The sequence below is a fragment of the Trichomonas vaginalis genome, chromosome VI, assembly GCF_026262505.1.
Source record: "Trichomonas vaginalis G3 chromosome VI, whole genome shotgun sequence".
NCBI classification, from domain to species: domain Eukaryota; phylum Parabasalia; order Trichomonadida; family Trichomonadidae; genus Trichomonas; species Trichomonas vaginalis.
In genome coordinates, this window is record NC_067208.1 from 11261873 (window position 1) to 11280117 (window position 18245).

The 18245-nt window shown below is 34.3% G+C and overlaps 3 protein-coding genes and 3 pseudogenes across 6 annotated transcripts, besides 1 other annotated feature; 5 read left to right on the forward strand and 1 right to left on the reverse strand.

Annotated features, from left to right (window-relative positions):
- Positions 1-18245: part of a mobile genetic element that runs on past both edges of the window.
- TVAGG3_0845630 lies at positions 6002-6671 on the reverse strand (annotated as a pseudogene). The gene has a single exon. A coding segment is annotated over exon 1 (670 nt).
- On the forward strand, positions 7317-8194 carry TVAGG3_0845640 (annotated as a pseudogene). The gene has a single exon. A coding segment is annotated over exon 1 (878 nt).
- On the forward strand, positions 8786-9298 carry TVAGG3_0845650 (uncharacterized protein; the record flags this gene model as incomplete). The annotated part of the gene is made up of 1 exon (XM_051249045.1): positions 8786-9298. One exon carries the CDS (start codon positions 8786-8788, stop codon positions 9296-9298), a length of 513 nt encoding a protein of 170 aa, XP_051084520.1.
- On the forward strand, positions 9901-10179 carry TVAGG3_0845660 (uncharacterized protein; the record flags this gene model as incomplete). The annotated part of the gene is made up of 1 exon (XM_001327627.1): positions 9901-10179. One exon carries the CDS (start codon positions 9901-9903, stop codon positions 10177-10179), a length of 279 nt encoding a protein of 92 aa, XP_001327662.1.
- Positions 10308-10634, forward strand: TVAGG3_0845670 (uncharacterized protein; the record flags this gene model as incomplete). Its single annotated transcript, XM_001327626.1, has 1 exon — positions 10308-10634. One exon carries the CDS (start codon positions 10308-10310, stop codon positions 10632-10634), a length of 327 nt encoding a protein of 108 aa, XP_001327661.1.
- TVAGG3_0845680 lies at positions 13403-14507 on the forward strand (annotated as a pseudogene). Its single transcript has one exon. A coding segment is annotated over exon 1 (1105 nt).

Genomic DNA, 18245 nt, shown 5'->3' on the forward strand with positions numbered 1-18245 from the left:
GCAAAAATAATGTTTAGGGTAGATGGTTTTAGGTGCTACTATGTTACCATGTGCTACCAGGTTAATTAACTTCTCTGAAAAAATGAGACAACATGACATTTAGACAACACAGCAGGGGAAGGCATTTATGAATTATTTTTGAAGAACTGAAGGGGTCACCAGGTCACCAGGTCACCAGGTAATTTAACTTCTCTGAAAAAATGAGACAACATGACATTTAGACAACAACACAGGAGGAAGGCAGTTATGAATTATTTTTGAAGAACTGAAGGGGTCACCAGGTCACCAGGTCACCAGGTAATTTAACTTCTCTGAAAAAATGAGACAACATGACATTTAGACAACAACACAGGAGGAAGGCAGTTATGAATTATTTTTGAATAACTGAAGGGGTCACCAGGTCACCAGGTCACCAGGTAATTTAACTTCTCTGAAAAAATGAGACAACATGACATTTAGACAACAACACAGGAGGAAGGCAGTTATGAATTATTTTTGAAGAACTGAAGGTGCTACCATGTTACCATGTGCTACCAGGTTAATTAACTTCTCTGAAAAAATGAGACAACATGACATTTAGACAACACAGCAGGGGAAGGTATTTATGAATTATTTTTGAAGAACTGAAGGTGCTACCATGTTACCATGTGCTACCAGGTTAATTAACTTCTCTGAAAAAATGAGACAACATGACATTTTGACAACAACACAGGAGGAAGGTATTTATGAATTATTTTTGAAGAACTGAAGGTGCTACCATGTTACCATGTGCTACCAGGTTAATTAACTTCTCTGAAAAAATGAGACAACATGACATTTTGACAACAACACAGGAGGAAGGTATTTATGAATTATTTTTGAAGAACTGAAGGTGCTACCATGTTACCATGTGCTACCAGGTTAATTAACTTCTCTGAAAAAATGAGACAACATGACATTTTGACAACAACACAGGAGGAAGGCAGTTATGAATTATTTTTGAAGAACTGAAGGTGTCACTACGTCACCATGTGCTACCAGGTTAATTAACTTCTCTGAAAAAATGAGACAACATGACATTTTGACAACAACACAGGAGGAAGGTATTTATGAATTATTTTTGAAGAACTGAAGGTGTCACTACGTCACCATGTGCTACCAGGTTAATTAACTTCTCTGAAAAAATGAGACAACATGACATTTAGACAACAACACAGGAAATAAATGTTTACGTAAATGATTTGTCATGATCATTCATCGTTTATGCTTTGTCATGATCATTCATCGTTTATGCTTTGTCATGATTTCTTCATCGTAATGAGCGTAAATGATCCAAAAATAATGTTTATGTTAGAATGTTAGATCTCACCTCTTTTCTCACCTCTTTTCTCACCTCATTGAATTTTCATGATTTCTTCATCGTATATGCTTTGTCAAACATGAACGTAAATGTTTTGTCAAACATGAACGTATATGCTTTGTCAAACATGAACGTATATGTTTTGTCATGATTTCTTCATCGTAAATGTTTTGTCATGATCATTCATCGTTTATGTTTTGTCAAGACTTCTTCATCGTAATGAGTGTAAATGTTTTGTCATGATTTCTTCATCGTATATGCTTTGTCAAACATGAACGTAAATGTTTTGTCAAGACTTCTTCATCGTAATGAGTGTAAATGATCCAAAAATATATTTTAGGTGAAGAGGTGAGATCTCACCTCATGAATTTTCATGATTTCTTCGTTTATGCTTTGTCAAACATGAACGTATATGCTTTGTCAAACATGAACGTATATGTTTTGTCATGATTTCTTCATCGTAAATGTTTTGTCATGATCATTCATCGTTTATGTTTTGTCAAGACTTCTTCATCGTAATGAGTGTAAATGTTTTGTCATGATTTCTTCATCGTATATGCTTTGTCAAACATGAACGTAAATGTTTTGTCATGATTTCTTCATCGTAATGAGTGTAAATGATCCAAAAATATATTTTAGGTGAAGAGGTGAGATCTCACCTCATGAATTTTCATGATTTCTTCGTTTATGCTTTGTCAAACATGAACGTATATGCTTTGTCAAACATGAACGTATATGTTTTGTCATGATTTCTTCATCGTAAATGTTTTGTCATGATCATTCATCGTTTATGTTTTGTCAAGACTTCTTCATCGTAATGAGTGTAAATGTTTTGTCATGATTTCTTCATCGTATATGCTTTGTCAAACATGAACGTAAATGTTTTGTCATGATTTCTTCATCGTAATGAGTGTAAATGATCCAAAAATATATTTTAGGTGAAGAGGTGAGATCTCACCTCATGAATTTTCATGATTTCTTCGTTTATGCTTTGTCAAACATGAACGCATATGCTTTGTCAAACATGAACGTATATGTTTTGTCATGATTTCTTCATCGTAATGAACGTAAATGACCCAAAAATAATGTTTATGTTAGAATATTAGATCTAACACCTTTTCTAACATGTTTTCTAACATGGAGGATTTCATTAGATATAAATATTATTTACTGAAAGTATCCTAAAAATATTTGATGGACTTTAACTAAAATAATGTTTAGGGAATAATGTGTATAACAGATGAAACAGTAAAGTATTATATCTATTAAATCGTCTATGATGTAAATTGTGTATAGAATGAAATGAAGGAATAATGTGTATATCAGATGAAACAGTAAAGTATTATATCTATTAAATCGTCTATGATGTAAATTGTGTATAGAATGAAATGAAGGAATAATGTGTATATCAGATGAAACAGTAAAGTATTATATCTATTAAATCGTCTATGATGTAAATTGTGTATAGAATGAAATGAAGGAATAATGTGTATATCAGATGAAACAGTAAAGTATTATATCTATTAAATCGTCTATGATGTAAATTGTGTATAGAATGAAATGAAGGAAGAATATTTATATCTAATGAAATCCTCCATGTTAGAAAACATGTTAGAAAAGGTGTTAGATCTAACATTCTAACATAAACATTATTTTTGGGTCATTTACGTTCATTACGATGAAGAAATCATGACAAAACATATACGTTCATGTTTGACAAAACATATGCGTTCATGTTTGACAAAGCATAAACGAAGAAATCATGAAAATTCATGAGGTGAGATCTCACCTCTTCACCTAAAATATATTTTTGGATCATTTACACTCATTACGATGAAGAAATCATGACAAAACATTTACGTTCATGTTTGACAAAGCATATACGATGAAGAAATCATGACAAAACATTTACACTCATTACGATGAAGAAGTCTTGACAAAACATAAACGATGAATGATCATGACAAAACATTTACGATGAAGAAATCATGACAAAACATATACGTTCATGTTTGACAAAGCATATACGTTCATGTTTGACAAAACATAAACGAAGAAATCATGAAAATTCATGAGGTGAGAAAAGAGGTGAGAAAAGAAGTGAGATCTCACCTCTTCACCTAAACATTATTTTTGGATCATTTACACTCATTACGATGAAGAAGTCTTGACAAAACATTTACGTAAACATTTATTTCCTGTGTTGTTGTCTAAATGTCATGTTGTCTCATTTTTTCAGAGAAGTTAAATTACCTGGTGACCTGGTGACCCCTTCAGTTATTCAAAAATAATTCATAACTGCCTTCCTCCTGTGTTGTTGTCTAAATGTCATGTTGTCTCATTTTTTCAGAGAAGTTAAATTACCTGGTGACCTGGTGACCTGGTGACCCCTTCAGTTATTCAAAAATAATTCATAACTGCCTTCCTCCTGTGTTGTTGTCTAAATGTCATGTTGTCTCATTTTTTCAGAGAAGTTAAATTACCTGGTGACCTGGTGACCTGGTGACCCCTTCAGTTATTCAAAAATAATTCATTATTGAATAACCTAAAAACCATCTACCCTAAACATTATTTTTGGGTCATTTACGCTCATTACGATGAAGAAGTCTTGACAAAACATTTACGTTCATGTTTGACAAAACATATACGCTCATTACGATGAAGAAGTCTTGACAAAACATTTACGTAAACATTTATTTCCTGTGTTGTTGTCTAAATGTCATGTTGTCTCATTTTTTCAGAGAAGTTAAATTACCTGGTGACCTGGTGACCTGGTGACCCCTTCAGTTATTCAAAAATAATTCATAACTGCCTTCCTCCTGTGTTGTTGTCTAAATGTCATGTTGTCTCATTTTTTCAGAGAAGTTAAATTACCTGGTGACCTGGTGACCTGGTGACCCCTTCAGTTCTTCAAAAATAATTCATAACTGCCTTCCTCCTGTGTTGTTGTCTAAATGTCATGTTGTCTCATTTTTTCAGAGAAGTTAAATTACCTGGTGACCTGGTGACCTGGTGACCCTTCAGTTATTCAAAAATAATTCATTATTGAATAACCTAAAAACCATCTACCCTAAACATTATTTTTGGGTCATTTACGCTCATTACGATGAAGAAGTCTTGACAAAACATTTACGTTCATGTTTGACAAAACATATACGCTCATTACGATGAAGAAGTCTTGACAAAACATTTACGCTCATGTTTGACAAAACATATACGATGAAGAAGTCATGACAAAACATTTACGAAGAAATCATGACAAAACATTTACGAAGAAGTTTTGACACGAAGTGAAGATTTGCACTTCGTCAAAAAAGTGAAGGTTCGACAAAACATTTACGTTCATGTTTGACAAAACATTTACGTTCATGTTTGACAAAGCATATACGATGAAGAAATCATGAAAATTCAATGAGGTGAGAAAAGAGGTGAGAAAAGAGGTGAGATCTAACATTCTAACATAAACATTATTTTTGGATCATTTACGCTCATTACGATGAAGAAATCATGACAAAGCATAAACGATGAATGATCATGACAAATCATTTACGTAAACATTTATTTCCTGTGTTGTTGTCTAAATGTCATGTTGTCTCATTTTTTCAGAGAAGTTAATTAACCTGGTAGCACATGGTAACATGGTAGCACCTTCAGTTCTTCAAAAATAATTCATAAATACCTTCCCCTGCTGTGTTGTCTAAATGTCATGTTGTCTCATTTTTTCAGAGAAGTTAATTAACCTGGTAGCACATGGTGACGTAGTGACACCTTCAGTTCTTCAAAAATAATTCATAACTGCCTTCCCCTGCTGTGTTGTCTAAATGTCATGTTGTCTCATTTTTTCAGAGAAGTTAATTAACCTGGTAGCACATGGTAACATGGTAGCACCTTCAGTTCTTCAAAAATAATTCATAAATGCCTTCCCCTGCTGTGTTGTCTAAATGTCATGTTGTCTCATTTTTTCAGAGAAGTTAATTAACCTGGTAGCACATGGTAACATGGTAGCACCTAAAACCATCTACCCTAAACATTATTTTTGCTGAATTCAGCAACAAAATGAACGAGGTCAGGATGTATGCAAATACATTTGAATTCATTCATAAATGCCTTAGTAAGCTCATAAAATGTTTGTTTTGAGGTCGAGCCACTTTTGGCTTGACCGTATTCTTTCAACCAAAACTCAAGAATTTTCCTGCGTGAATTTTGTATAAAAAGCAACCGTCTGAATTCCGGCGATTGCTATATTCTTCACAAAATGCCTTATAATACTCTTCGTTCTACAAAGCAAGCATATCATTGGTTTGAAAACCAACAGACAAAAGAACTTTTAGAAGAATTTCCTCATATGATTGCTTCCCTCGGAAAACCGAGGGAAGAGATTCCGTATGAAAATTCAAGAGGGTAGAAATGAGGTGAGAAAAGAGGTGAGATCTCACCTCTTCACCTAAACATTATTTTTGGGTCATTTACGTTCATTACGATGAAGTATTGATAAAGCATAAACGATGAATGATCATGACAAAGCATAAACGTTCATTACGATGAAGTATTGATAAAGCATAAACGATGAATGATCATGACAAAAATTTATGTTATACAGTAATGTTAGTCATGAATGTTTGTCCTACGTGTTGGCGTTAGTGTTGAAAAATAATGTTTGTCCTACATGAAGCCGTACAAGCGTTTGAATTTGTTTATGCATAAGATTACTCTCTTGTTTTCTGTATCTATCATACAAACATAAGCAGCACCTGTTTTTGTAAAGTTTATATGAAGTTTTCGATAGTTAGGACCTGTATAATAATAGAATGCGTCCTCATTCTCAACATAGTAGTAGAACTCAAACGAATGCTTACCATAAGCTGTTATTTCAACAGCTTCGTCAGATATTTCATCAACGAACTCATAAACTATATCGCCATACTTGCTTTTATTTCTATTGTTTTCAGATTTAGAACACCAACGAAGGTTTGAGATTCTGTTGTCCGTTCTATCATGATTTATATGGTCTATTTCTTTCAAATTGTTTGGATTTTTCAATCCACTGTTCTGCAATAATTCTATGCTTTAAGTACATTTTGTTGTTTAAACTAAGCACAATATAACCATGATTATTTAAGCATTCACTCTTAATATGTTTGTTTTTCTTTCGACGAATAGTAAAAGGATATGTCGTACAAATCTCATAATCTTCATGATTTCTCAATGTTTCCCATTGAGTTTGTTCCCCACTAACGTTCTCATTGACGTCCTCAATATCTTCTTCCTCACTGAGCTCGTCAATATTTTCACTAGCTCCTTCTGTAATGTTAGATGTTGTTGTTTCGCTCATGCTCTTTCACTAATGTTAAAAGTTATGTTGTACGAATTTTGAACAGAATTTAGAGCAGTTATGAAACAATGAAGTACTTTTACGCTATTGAAAGGAACTATGAGAGTGAAGTACATGACAGCAATGACAAAAGGAACTAATATCAAACCTAATGAAATCGCTCACGAGGACATAGAGCTTAACAAGTACTTTGTGGAGTATCTTATAAGTGAAGAGTATGTAAGACCTTACTTCATGTTTGACAGCATGAATGAGGATGTTATTTCATGGTTAAAGAATATAAGCAATGTTTTCGGTAAGTACGTCATAGATGACAAAGGTCTTGTTGTATTTTATGAGACAGCAATACGAACACAGGAACTAATGGATATTATGCACTCAACAGCAAAGAAAGGATTTAGTACTATTGGCATGAATGAACATTGCAGGAATGACATATACAACCTATGCTCACGAAAGCCTTACACAAAAGCAATACAAATGATAGAACATAAGTGTCTAAGGTCAGCAAATGAAATCATTACTGTCAGTGGTTATGAAAGAACTGTTAGCAAAGATGAGTGGAAACAGCTATTCATATTAAGGAAGGACGTTGCTGAACTAGTTAAACCTGTTGCACAAACATTGTTTCAGATAAGACCAGCAATGACTAAGAACCCTTTGACCTTAGTCAATGAGACCATAGAGGTTGAAGATAATGACATGAAAGAACTAGGAATGAATGAGAGAAGTTGTGAAGGATGTTTGAGTCAAAACACATGGTTCTTCAGAGCTGTTAAGAAACTTAGTAAAGAACGACAGAAATATTTTATAGAGAAGTATTGCAAAGGATGTGTAAATGAATTGCTTGAAATAGAACTTAGAGACACTTTCACACTAAAGGACTTGAGGAGAAATAAGTACATGAGTGAGACGGTATTGACATAGCTAGTGTTATAAATGACTTAAGAAGATGTGTTGTTGTTATTGACGGAGCACGTATGACATATCTAGTGAAAGATTATGATGGAATACGAGACACAACAACACTTGTGTCAGTAGATAGCAAGGAATTCAATAAGCTCATGAAGAGTATTTATGTAGGACGTATTGAGGAGAAGGATGTGAACGCACTGATGATTTATGAAGCGGGTCAGAACAAGAACTATCTTATGAAGTCAGGCATGAGATTCTTTGACGAAAGAGATGACATTTACAGCTATTTCAGAGGATATGAGTATGAGGTACTGAATGAAGTAGATGAGAACGTTATTGAAGGATATTTGAAACATGTTCACGATGTCATATGTAATGAGGATGAAGAGCTTTATGAGTATGTTTTGAACTGGTTCGCCTACATCGTTCAAAATCCTTGTGGAAAGACTGGAACAGTACTTTTGTTAATAGGAAAGCAAGGAACTGGTAAGAATGTACTTAGTAATGTTCTATGCGAGCTCATTAGCAAGTACGCCAACAATAATATAACGGCAATAGAGAATGTGGTTGGTAGATTCAATGCTGCTATTGAGAACATGAAGCTCATCGTATGCAATGAACTAAGCTCATGCGATACGTCTAAGGTCATGAACCACGACGCACTAAAGTCAATAGTAACAGAGACTCAGTTGGACTTAAATCAGAAGTGTCAGCCAGTAAGAAAGATAGAGAATGTTTGTAATATCATCATGATATCTAACAACTTCAACTCAGTAAAGATTGACAAAGACGACAGAAGATTTGTTGTCATTGACGTAAGCAGCAGATACAAAGGAAATTACGAATATTTCTCAAATCTCATTGAAAGCTTTAATGAAGAGTTTTATTCAAACTTACTGACGTACTTCATGAAGAAAGATTTAAGTGAATTTGATGTAAGGAAGATACCATTCACCAGGGCTAAACAAGAACTCATCGAAATGAACAAAACACCTTACCAAATGTTTTACGAGGAGTTCTATGAAAAGTTTGTATCCGGATGGAATTGTACAGAGTGCTACAGAAGATATAAAGAATTTGCGAAGGAGAATGAATTCTTTGCATGTAGTTCAAATGTATTTGGCGGCAAGATGAGAGAATTTGTGAAGAGAAGTAGAAAGCGAGACGGTTCTGCAAGAAGTTATATTTACGAAGCAAGTATGATATTAGAAGGTCGTGGAAAGAAAGAAACAGTGAATTATGAGGAAGTGCTTGAAAAATTCATGGAGTACATGGGAAGCAATATAACATACAACAAAGACATATACAGTGAGTTTAAGTACTACTGTGAACAGCATGAGATTGAAGTAATGAGTAAAGGAGACTTTGAAACGCTTATGAAAGACAGTAAGGAGGTCGTTCATGAGAACAGTGTTGAAATAGTTCATGAGAACAGTGAGGAGGTCATACATGAATGCAATGATGAAATAGTTCACGATGTCGTTCGTGAAGAAGCCATTGCAACAAAGAATGATATAAAGGATTTCATAGAACTTAACAAGGAGGAGTTTAAAGAAGGCTATGAAGTGAAAAGATGTGAAGAAGATTTCTTGGCGTATTTGAAGAAAAAGAGACTAAAGCCAATGGCTCAAAATAAGTTTCAATCGATGTTTGAAAAGAAACGTTTGAGCTATGGTGGTGTAAGAAGCACATATTACTTTGTTAAGAAGTGAGGACATTTATTTTTGTCGTTAGTGTTGGAGTTTGTGTTTGTTGTTAGCGTTTGTCATTTGTGCTGAAGTTAGTACTTGATGTTAGTGTTGGAGTTTGTGTTTGTTGTTAGTGAGAGAATAAATTAAATCATGAACTTTGCCATGGTCTCTGTCCCTAGTAGTTTTCATTAAGTTCTGGAAATAATGAAAGTCATAAACTTTGTCATGGTCTCTGTCCCTAGTAGTTTTCATTATCTCACAGAGTTAATGAAAGTCATACTTTCTATCAGATGAAGCATGCAGATGAACATAACGAAAGTTAGTGAGTTTGCCACGAGTTATGAATAAAATATTGGCATATTAGATGAGATAGCTGATGAAACAGATGAAGATAAATTAAATCTTGGACTTTGCCACACTCTGTCCCTAGTTCCTCAAAATCCTTGACAACGTTGTTTAGAAATTTTGGTTCAAAACTTCATCTGATTTTAATCTGTTATGCTACCTGTTAAGTTTCGCGAGATTATAAATGTTATGGAGTTATATAAAAAGGAGGGACAGCTAGGGACACTGGAAGTACTTGTAAGGCTATCTGTTAAGATTGCATGAAATACTAAAAAGTCATGAAATCCATTATCGCTGTGCTAGCTTCACCTTTGATTGAAATGACGACTAAAGTCACTGAAGCAATGAAACAAAAGTTTTTGGTAGAATACATTAAATCAGGAACTATTCCAGAAGGTTTTTACATTCATACTATGAAGGATGGTAGAGTTCAGTTTAGAAAGATAAAGCAACCATTAGATAAAGAAGGAATTTTGAGAAAGATTAAACTTCATGAGGACAACATTGCTGAACTTAAGAAGAAGTTAGAAGAGTTGGAGAAAGGAAGAGAGTTATAAAGCAATGAATTCAACAGGGTGAAAAAAGAGGTGAGATCTCACCACTTCACCTAAATTTATTTTTGTGCTATGTTTTCATACGTGTGGGAGTGGTGATATCATTAATTTTTAAGTTTATTTTTATATAAATGACGAAAACTATTGAGATAACAAACTACAACGGTCATGAGTTCAAGAATTTGTTCTTCGTTCCTCGTGAAAATACATTCTATCAGATACGAGGGAGAAAGGGTAAAGTTAGTTTGAGCGTTTATGAAGGAATGAAGAATGGAAAGTTTATACAAGCATACGATACAAACGGTAAGCGTGTTTCATTAGCTTTGTCAAAACTTACTAACATTTATTTTGACAGTGACTTTGACTCTGACGATTGGAGCGACAGCAGCGATACTGAAGAATATGAACTATTGTGTGAAGCACAGCAATGGGAAGAGTTGCAATACTTTTGTAAGTGAGAACGTTAGTGAGAACGTTTATTTTTTCATTAGTGAAGTGAAGTGGTTGGCGGCTTTGTAAATATTTAAGGTTAAGTTGGTGTTTGTGTTGTGTTGTAAAATATACGTTAACGGTTTTGTAAAGTGTCAAAACAGCTAAGTGGTGTATGGAGGCGCGCAGTGCCTCAGTACACGACTTAGGTATACTAACTAATATTTGACGTTATGCATGTACTAAACATATATAAATTTCCAAAATCAAAAGAATCATGTTCAAAATTTAAACTCCGGGGTTATAGATATGAGGCTTAGGCAACTAGATTAGCAGTAAAATAGTTATGCTCTCATGATTTGTCTCTAAATTTAGAATTTTTGATCGCATGAAACAATTTACAGAATCAATTTACCTCTGCTTTTAACATAGTGTATACATCTTCTGTGTCTGACAAATAAAGAAATTTAAACTCTATTCTCGCAAATATACGTAGAAGTAGTCCAAGAATGGGTTAAATGTTGCCCAGACTTGAGCGTCCGATTGCTTGATTTATTATCACTGACAAACAATCAGCAAGATTTTGGAAACTCAAGTTACTTTCTAGCAATAAAAAATCCTTATGATTGAAAATGCAGTGTTAATTGCTTGCTGAACAATCATTTAAAGAATAACTCATACTGTATGCACTTAATATTCTTATGTGATCCGAAAAGGAATTTTCCAAAAAAGGAAATTGCCTGATTAAGTGATTAATAAAGAAGCATTAATGAAGTATTATCTATATTTCATTTAAAATCGATTAGGATTTCCAAATTGCTAAAATATCAATATTGTATAAAATGATATTAAGAATTAAAAGAGTTAATTATTTATTTTACTATGGTTTTAGTTCACACCAATATGTAGTAAATATTATTGCTTTAGAAATGTCTTTTATAAGCTTTTATTTAGGCAAATTGATTTCATTTTACTATATGGAAATCTTTCCTCTATTAACTGCTTCTACACAGGTTAGATTAAACAAATATTCATGCATATTTGAGGTCATGTTTAAAGAGAAACACTCGAGATTTGATAAGAAATTTGGCGGATAAATATAATACAGTTTTATCCAACTATAATCAATTCTAATTTTTTTGGACCTTAATATCAATTATTCCATAAAAACCATTCCTTTCAATCCGATAATTCAAATTGATAATTTAAATGATTTTCTGTAAATTTAAAATAGTATCAACAACATATAATTATTTTAATTTTATCGGTATTCGATAAACATTGAATTTTGAGAGGTACCGCAATATTGTGTTAAATTCAAATTACGAGTATTATCGGATAACATCGCTAACCTGCATTTCAAATATTACTTAAGATTTTATGCGAATTACTTGATATCGATGTTTATTCAACGTTCCATTCAAAAATTGAAAATTCAATCCTCAATAAAAATAATCCAAAATTTCGATCAAAAGCGTTTATAATATAATAATGATAGGTTTTTAAAATAAAATTCGAAAATGTTCAAACAAATTGTTAATTTCTCAATTCATTTATATATTTTTATAGAATTGCTATATCAGATATTGATATTTATAATTTTAAAGAGATCGATTTTAAAAACTTGTTAAAGTTTTGGTTGAACAGACTGATTCTAAAAACAAAACAAAAAAAAAAAAAAAAAAAAAAGGTAGTGGGGCCTCCAGGCACTTCGTGCCCTCTAGCCCTGAAGATGTTTAGTATAACTTTGTCCGGACAAGTAAGGGTCTATCGTCGCTACAGGAAAAGTTACGGGCGTTCCAAGGAAGTATACTTTGAGAAGCCTTTCCCCCTTATAGAATGAGATAGGACGGTTATTTTACAAAACTGACAACACTTTGACCGAGTAGTTTTTTGTGCTGAACAAAAAGTGTCATATAAACATCTGTCAAAAACCGTTTTTTACTTCACTTAAAATGCCACGTAAGCTACGTAAGAATATACGTAAGAGGAAGGGAGCATTGAAACATCCAATAGTAAAACTGACACCACAACAAGTTGCAACAACAAATGATGAATGACCCCACTATGTTGCAACAAATGTCAAGCAACCCTATGCTTTTAAACCGAGTTATAGGTGCACAGAGTGGAGGTTTAAGAGCGGCACTTTTAGCGAAAATGGCAGGCTATGGTGGAGCTGCAGACGGAACAGCTTATAACCCTCAAAGTCAAATGAATTTGAGTTCACTCAAAAATCAAATAACAGATGTCAAAAAGTCAAACATAGACATACAGAAACAAATAAGTGAAAACGAAAAGAAACTAGAATATGACAGACACACAAAGAAACTCAATGAGTTAAACGTAGAGAAAAAAAGAAAGAAGAACAACTGAAAGAACTAAGTACAGAGGAATATGCGAAAAAAGTGTCAGAAAAAGCAGCAGAAGTAGCAAAAATGGAACAAGATGTTATAAATTTGAAAAACCATACTACTCAATATAAAGTACTGAAAGATGAAGAAATAAAACAAAAAGCCCTGAAGACATATATGGATAGCGATGAGTATAAAAAAGAAGTTGAAGCAAATGTAAAGGCAGAAAAACTTTTACAGTTGCAAAACCAAACCGTACAGTATGAAAACTTAGCACAAGAAAGTAAAAATACGACGCAGCCATGCAAAAGGCAATGAAAAGTGCAGAATATATAAAAGCTAATAATGACTGGTTAGATGCCCAAGCCAACGCCAAAGCAGCCCAACTTATAGGGTCAATAAGGACAAAAATACAAGCGGATGAAGACAGTTCAAATGAAGCTTTAATGAATGCTGACTTTAAGAACGCCTTCGAAGCTCTTCATAGTAAGGTGAAACTAGTGAACGACTTCTCATCTGGAAAGAAACTGAAGTCTGAAGGTTTCGACAACGAGTTAAGAGAAGTAGCACAAAATATGACGAAAATAACAGATGCAGCAACGAGACAGGCAGTTCAAAGTGCCTATGACGCCGTTAGAGCAACTGTTGTGGAAAGTCAAGAAAAAGAGTTACAACAGACCAAAACAGACCTAGTAAATGCTTTCTTAAAAACGAAAAGTCAGGTAGGACATTATGCTGCAGATGGAACATATGTGCCAGCTGGTGGAACATATGTGCCAGCTGGTGGAACTTATATACCAGCTGGTGGAACTTATATACTAGCTAGTGGAACTTATATACCACCAAACCCTCCAAGAGAAGCACCTGCACCAGGACTACCTAAAACATTTACATCGTCACATGGACACAGACACAGGCATGCACCAAAACCAACACAACAACCAACACAACAACCAACACAACAACCAACACAACAACCAACAGTTCAAAACACTGCACCACAACCAACAGTTCAAAACACTGCACCACAACCAACAGTTCAAAACACTGCACCACAACCAACAGTTCAAAACACTGCACCACAACAACCACAAACAGAGCAAGGACATAAAAGAAGTAGAGAACAAGGAAACCAAGAATTCTTAAAAATGCTTAAGGAAAATTATGGTTACCCAGATACTCTTGACTTTAGTGACAGATATAAAGAAGCTATTAGAAAGTTCAAGGAAGGAAATACTGACCCGAACCTATTTAGCTTTATGGTTCAGCACCAAATGGGATATAATTTCAAACCTGGAAAATACAAGCTCGCTAAGGGATATGATTTAATAGCATATCATCCAAATGACATGAATGAATTTACTCCGAGATATTTGGTGTCAGAGATAAATGATAATTCAACTATCTTCATGAAACGCGTAAAAAAATAGAGACGGAACGAAAGAAGAAAGGGTTATGAATGCGGATGACTTAAATAGGGAACTTGTTAAAAACGGTCTCGGAATATATGAAATGCCAGCAGATGAGGTACAAGAAACTCCACAGGAAGAAGTTCAGATACAACCAGACATGAAGAAATAGTTCAGCAACAACAGCTAGAAGAGCCTGAAGGAAACGAACAAGTCCCTCCTTTGGAAACTAACTTCACAGAACTAGATGAAGATTTGGAACAGCCGAAAAATCTTGACCCTCAACAAGAGGTATGCGGAGAATATGGAATCTTCCAAGAGTCTAAGAAAAATTCAGCGACATAGTAGAAGAATATCGAAAAATGTTCGCCGACATACAAAAGACTCCAACATCAGATGAAAATATTCAGCATAGAATGGAAGTACTGAAAGAAAATGTACGCAAATACAACAATCCTTTTTACTTACGACCATATAACGTTCAATCTTTGGGCTGAACTCGGTGAAAATAAAAGGTTAAATTTCAACAAAACATATAGAAATGAAACATTGTTTAAAGTTCATTCAAACCTAACCAATATGGAAACAAACCTACTTTGTTTCTGCAGACTATGGAACTACAATGAGATGGGTCATAAAGCTAATCCGGATAGGTGGTTCATAAACTTACAACCACAATTCCAAGAAGTTGTAGACGCAATGGAAGTGAATGGTGAACCAGATATAGCTGGTATTTTCAGCGCGGCTTTAATGCCATTGAAAGATATGAAACATGCAGAAATTTTGGACCAGTATGAAATGAACATAGCTGATGGAATATAACACCTGACGTTCTAGAACATTTATCTCAAAGAACTACACAGAACCATAGAGATGGTATATTGGTGAAGAGTTTAGAAAGAAAGTTAGGGAGATAGAAGGAAGAGAACCTATTGTACATGACCTTGCAAACGAAAGTTTAAAAATGTCATAAAAACTTACTTTGCAGACAATGAACCGAGAGATGTATTTAAGAAAACTCAAATGGACAGTACCAAATGAAAATGTTAGTATTGAAAAACATGTTCCATGACAAATAAAAACCAACTCAGAAATAAATGACGCAAGACTGAAACATTGGGTAAAAGCTTTCCCATTCACAAAAGATATTATTGGTAACATGGAAAGAAAACCAGAATGGCTACCAAAAACTATTTTTTGGAAACGAGCTTATTCCATATGGACAAGCTCTGTTTGAAGAGCTTGAACCGGAAACTCAGGAAAGAGTCATGCAAACAATACGCGAAGACTCAAATACAAACTATGACAAAATCTTTCTAGGATATAGGTTACCTGAGATGGGCGACCAGAGCCCAAAGGCAAAAAGGACATGGGAAATTTACAACATACTAGGTGAACATGAGGCAAAGATGCAACAACTTGAAGCAGAGGGCAAGTTACCAAAAGCGACACCAAAGAAGAAGAGTAGAACAAAGTGAAAATAGTGAAGAAGTAACTTCATCTAGTGAAAGTAGTGGCAATGAAGGAAAAAAAAGTTAAAAACTCAGTCAGGAAGAAAGTAAAGCTTGGTCCGAGTGGGTTCTATTATGATATATAAATCCAACTATTCTATATTTTTACCCATATGAAATGTACGCCACTCAGAATATAACGCCAACATTTTGGATGCCATGAACGGAAATGTTTCCGAATGGTATAACGAATGCGACAATGCCATTAGAAGGTCAGAAATAGTTCCTGGAACTTACGAATATACAACTGCTGTTTCTTATGGAAACGTAGGTGAGTTTGGAGAAGGTTCTTCAACAACAGTAGATATTGCTTGCGACAGGTTTCATATTATTTTCTATTGACAACTCATTCTTATACGTGGAACAAGACATTGAAATAAAACCTTCTGCCAAGTTGTCTGACAAGAAAGGTTGCAATGGAATTTTCTATGTCGGATACCAATATGCTCCAGAAGTTTTCATGGGATATAAGATATATTCTAACTCTGACTTAGTTCAAACAGTAACATGGGCAAACTATGAATGGTTCGCTTTGAGAAACTCAGTACAACCACAAGCTAGAGAACAAACAGACCAGTATGCAAATATTGAGAAAATAAGAAGACTTGACCCTAACGTTCCAGGAGTTTATGTTAACCTTTCTGGTTCAGATGGAAACTGCTGCCACTAAAGTAAAACTGAAACTTAGAGTTCCTTTGTCATCTTTCCTCATCTTCAGGTTTTTAAGATACTTGCCAAACTGGGCAGGAAAAAATTTCTATCGAACTTTACTCCAAGCAAAAATAACTTAGTCATTGCACCAACACAAGACCCATTCACTCTTACAGACGTAATGGGAACAAATAAAACATCATTCGCGACTTTTGCATAGACAAAGTTGACTTAGACTTTGGTTTCTCAAACTTCAACAATGAAGTAAACTATTATTTCAATGCTGCTGGAACTGCTTGGGACCCAGTTAAGTTTACATGCGAAAAGTTTAATGCAAGAGAATAGAAAGCAGACTTGCAGTCTATATGTTGGACCCAGATATTTCAAATGCTTTAGCTTGCCAAATATATTGCAGTTCCACTTATGTTCCCTATACACCAAATATCTGTCAAAGACTTTGCAGGTGAAGTTGGAAACCAAAGTGCTGACCCAGGTGCAAGAACAGATATTGCTTTAACAACTGCAATGAAACATGCAGATACTATGTTTGTACTGTTCAGACGAACTATAAATGACTATTCTTGTTTCTACAACCCCGGTATTAAATATCATATAAACATAGATGGCAAATATTATCCAAGAGAAGAATATTCTACAGTTGAGGATATGAGGTCATACAACTTGACATTAGATGCTATGAACTTTAACAACAACTTCACAACAACCATTAACCCTGAAATGCAAAGTTCTATTATGCCATATGTGAAAGTATGGACTCATACAGGAGGTCAAAAAACTCAATATACAAATGGAGACTGTTCAAACTTTTGGCTTGGCATTCCATTTGCTGACTCAGAAGACTTTATGGGTGGTATTTCAACTGTTGGTACTGTACAATACAATATACTGGTGACAGAGACGGTCCAGATGAACTGAGAGCAAAGAAGTTTACAAAACCAATAGCACTTTTCACGGAAGATGCTCTTTTGAAGATTCGTTCGATGAAACCTGCTGGAGCTCCTCAGATGCATAACGACAGCTTCCATCGAGCAGATTTGCAGCAGGTCAGTAAGTTGTTCTTGAACTGACTTCTCTCCGTCAAATATTGACAGTACGCCAGTTTTTGACATAATATTGTAAGATAAACTTACCTTTAGAAAATATCTGTAAGTTTTGTTGTTTATATTTTGTCAACGTCAAGAACTTTTCACCATCTCGGTTATACCAACTTTCTTTGCTTTATGAAAATATTTAGGTTCAGCAAAGACTGCTATTCTATAACATTTACCATTGTTTGTATAAAGAATTATTCTGTCAATGTATTTGTATTGTTTGTGTGTGTAAACTTTGTTCTGCTTCAATTCAATAAGATATCCGAATACGTCCATCTTTTTATTCTAAGTAAAATGTCATTTCCGAAAAATAGAAGCGTAAGTGTTTCAAAAGGTTTAATGGCGTGGCAGATGTGAAGTTAAATTCACCAACTCAAACAAACAGTCAAAGTGTTATTGTCAATGTCAAAGACAGAGATGTTGAAGTGGGGAAACCATACGAGGACGAAGATGTATAACAATTGTTCCTGTAAAAGAACAACCAACATATCCTGAAGTTAGCAGAGACTTAAGTTCTGTTGCAGATATTCGAAACGACTACCAACAACTGAAAGACAAACTTCAAACTCAGGAGAAGATTTGTCAAGCTTTAAGTATAATGTTAAA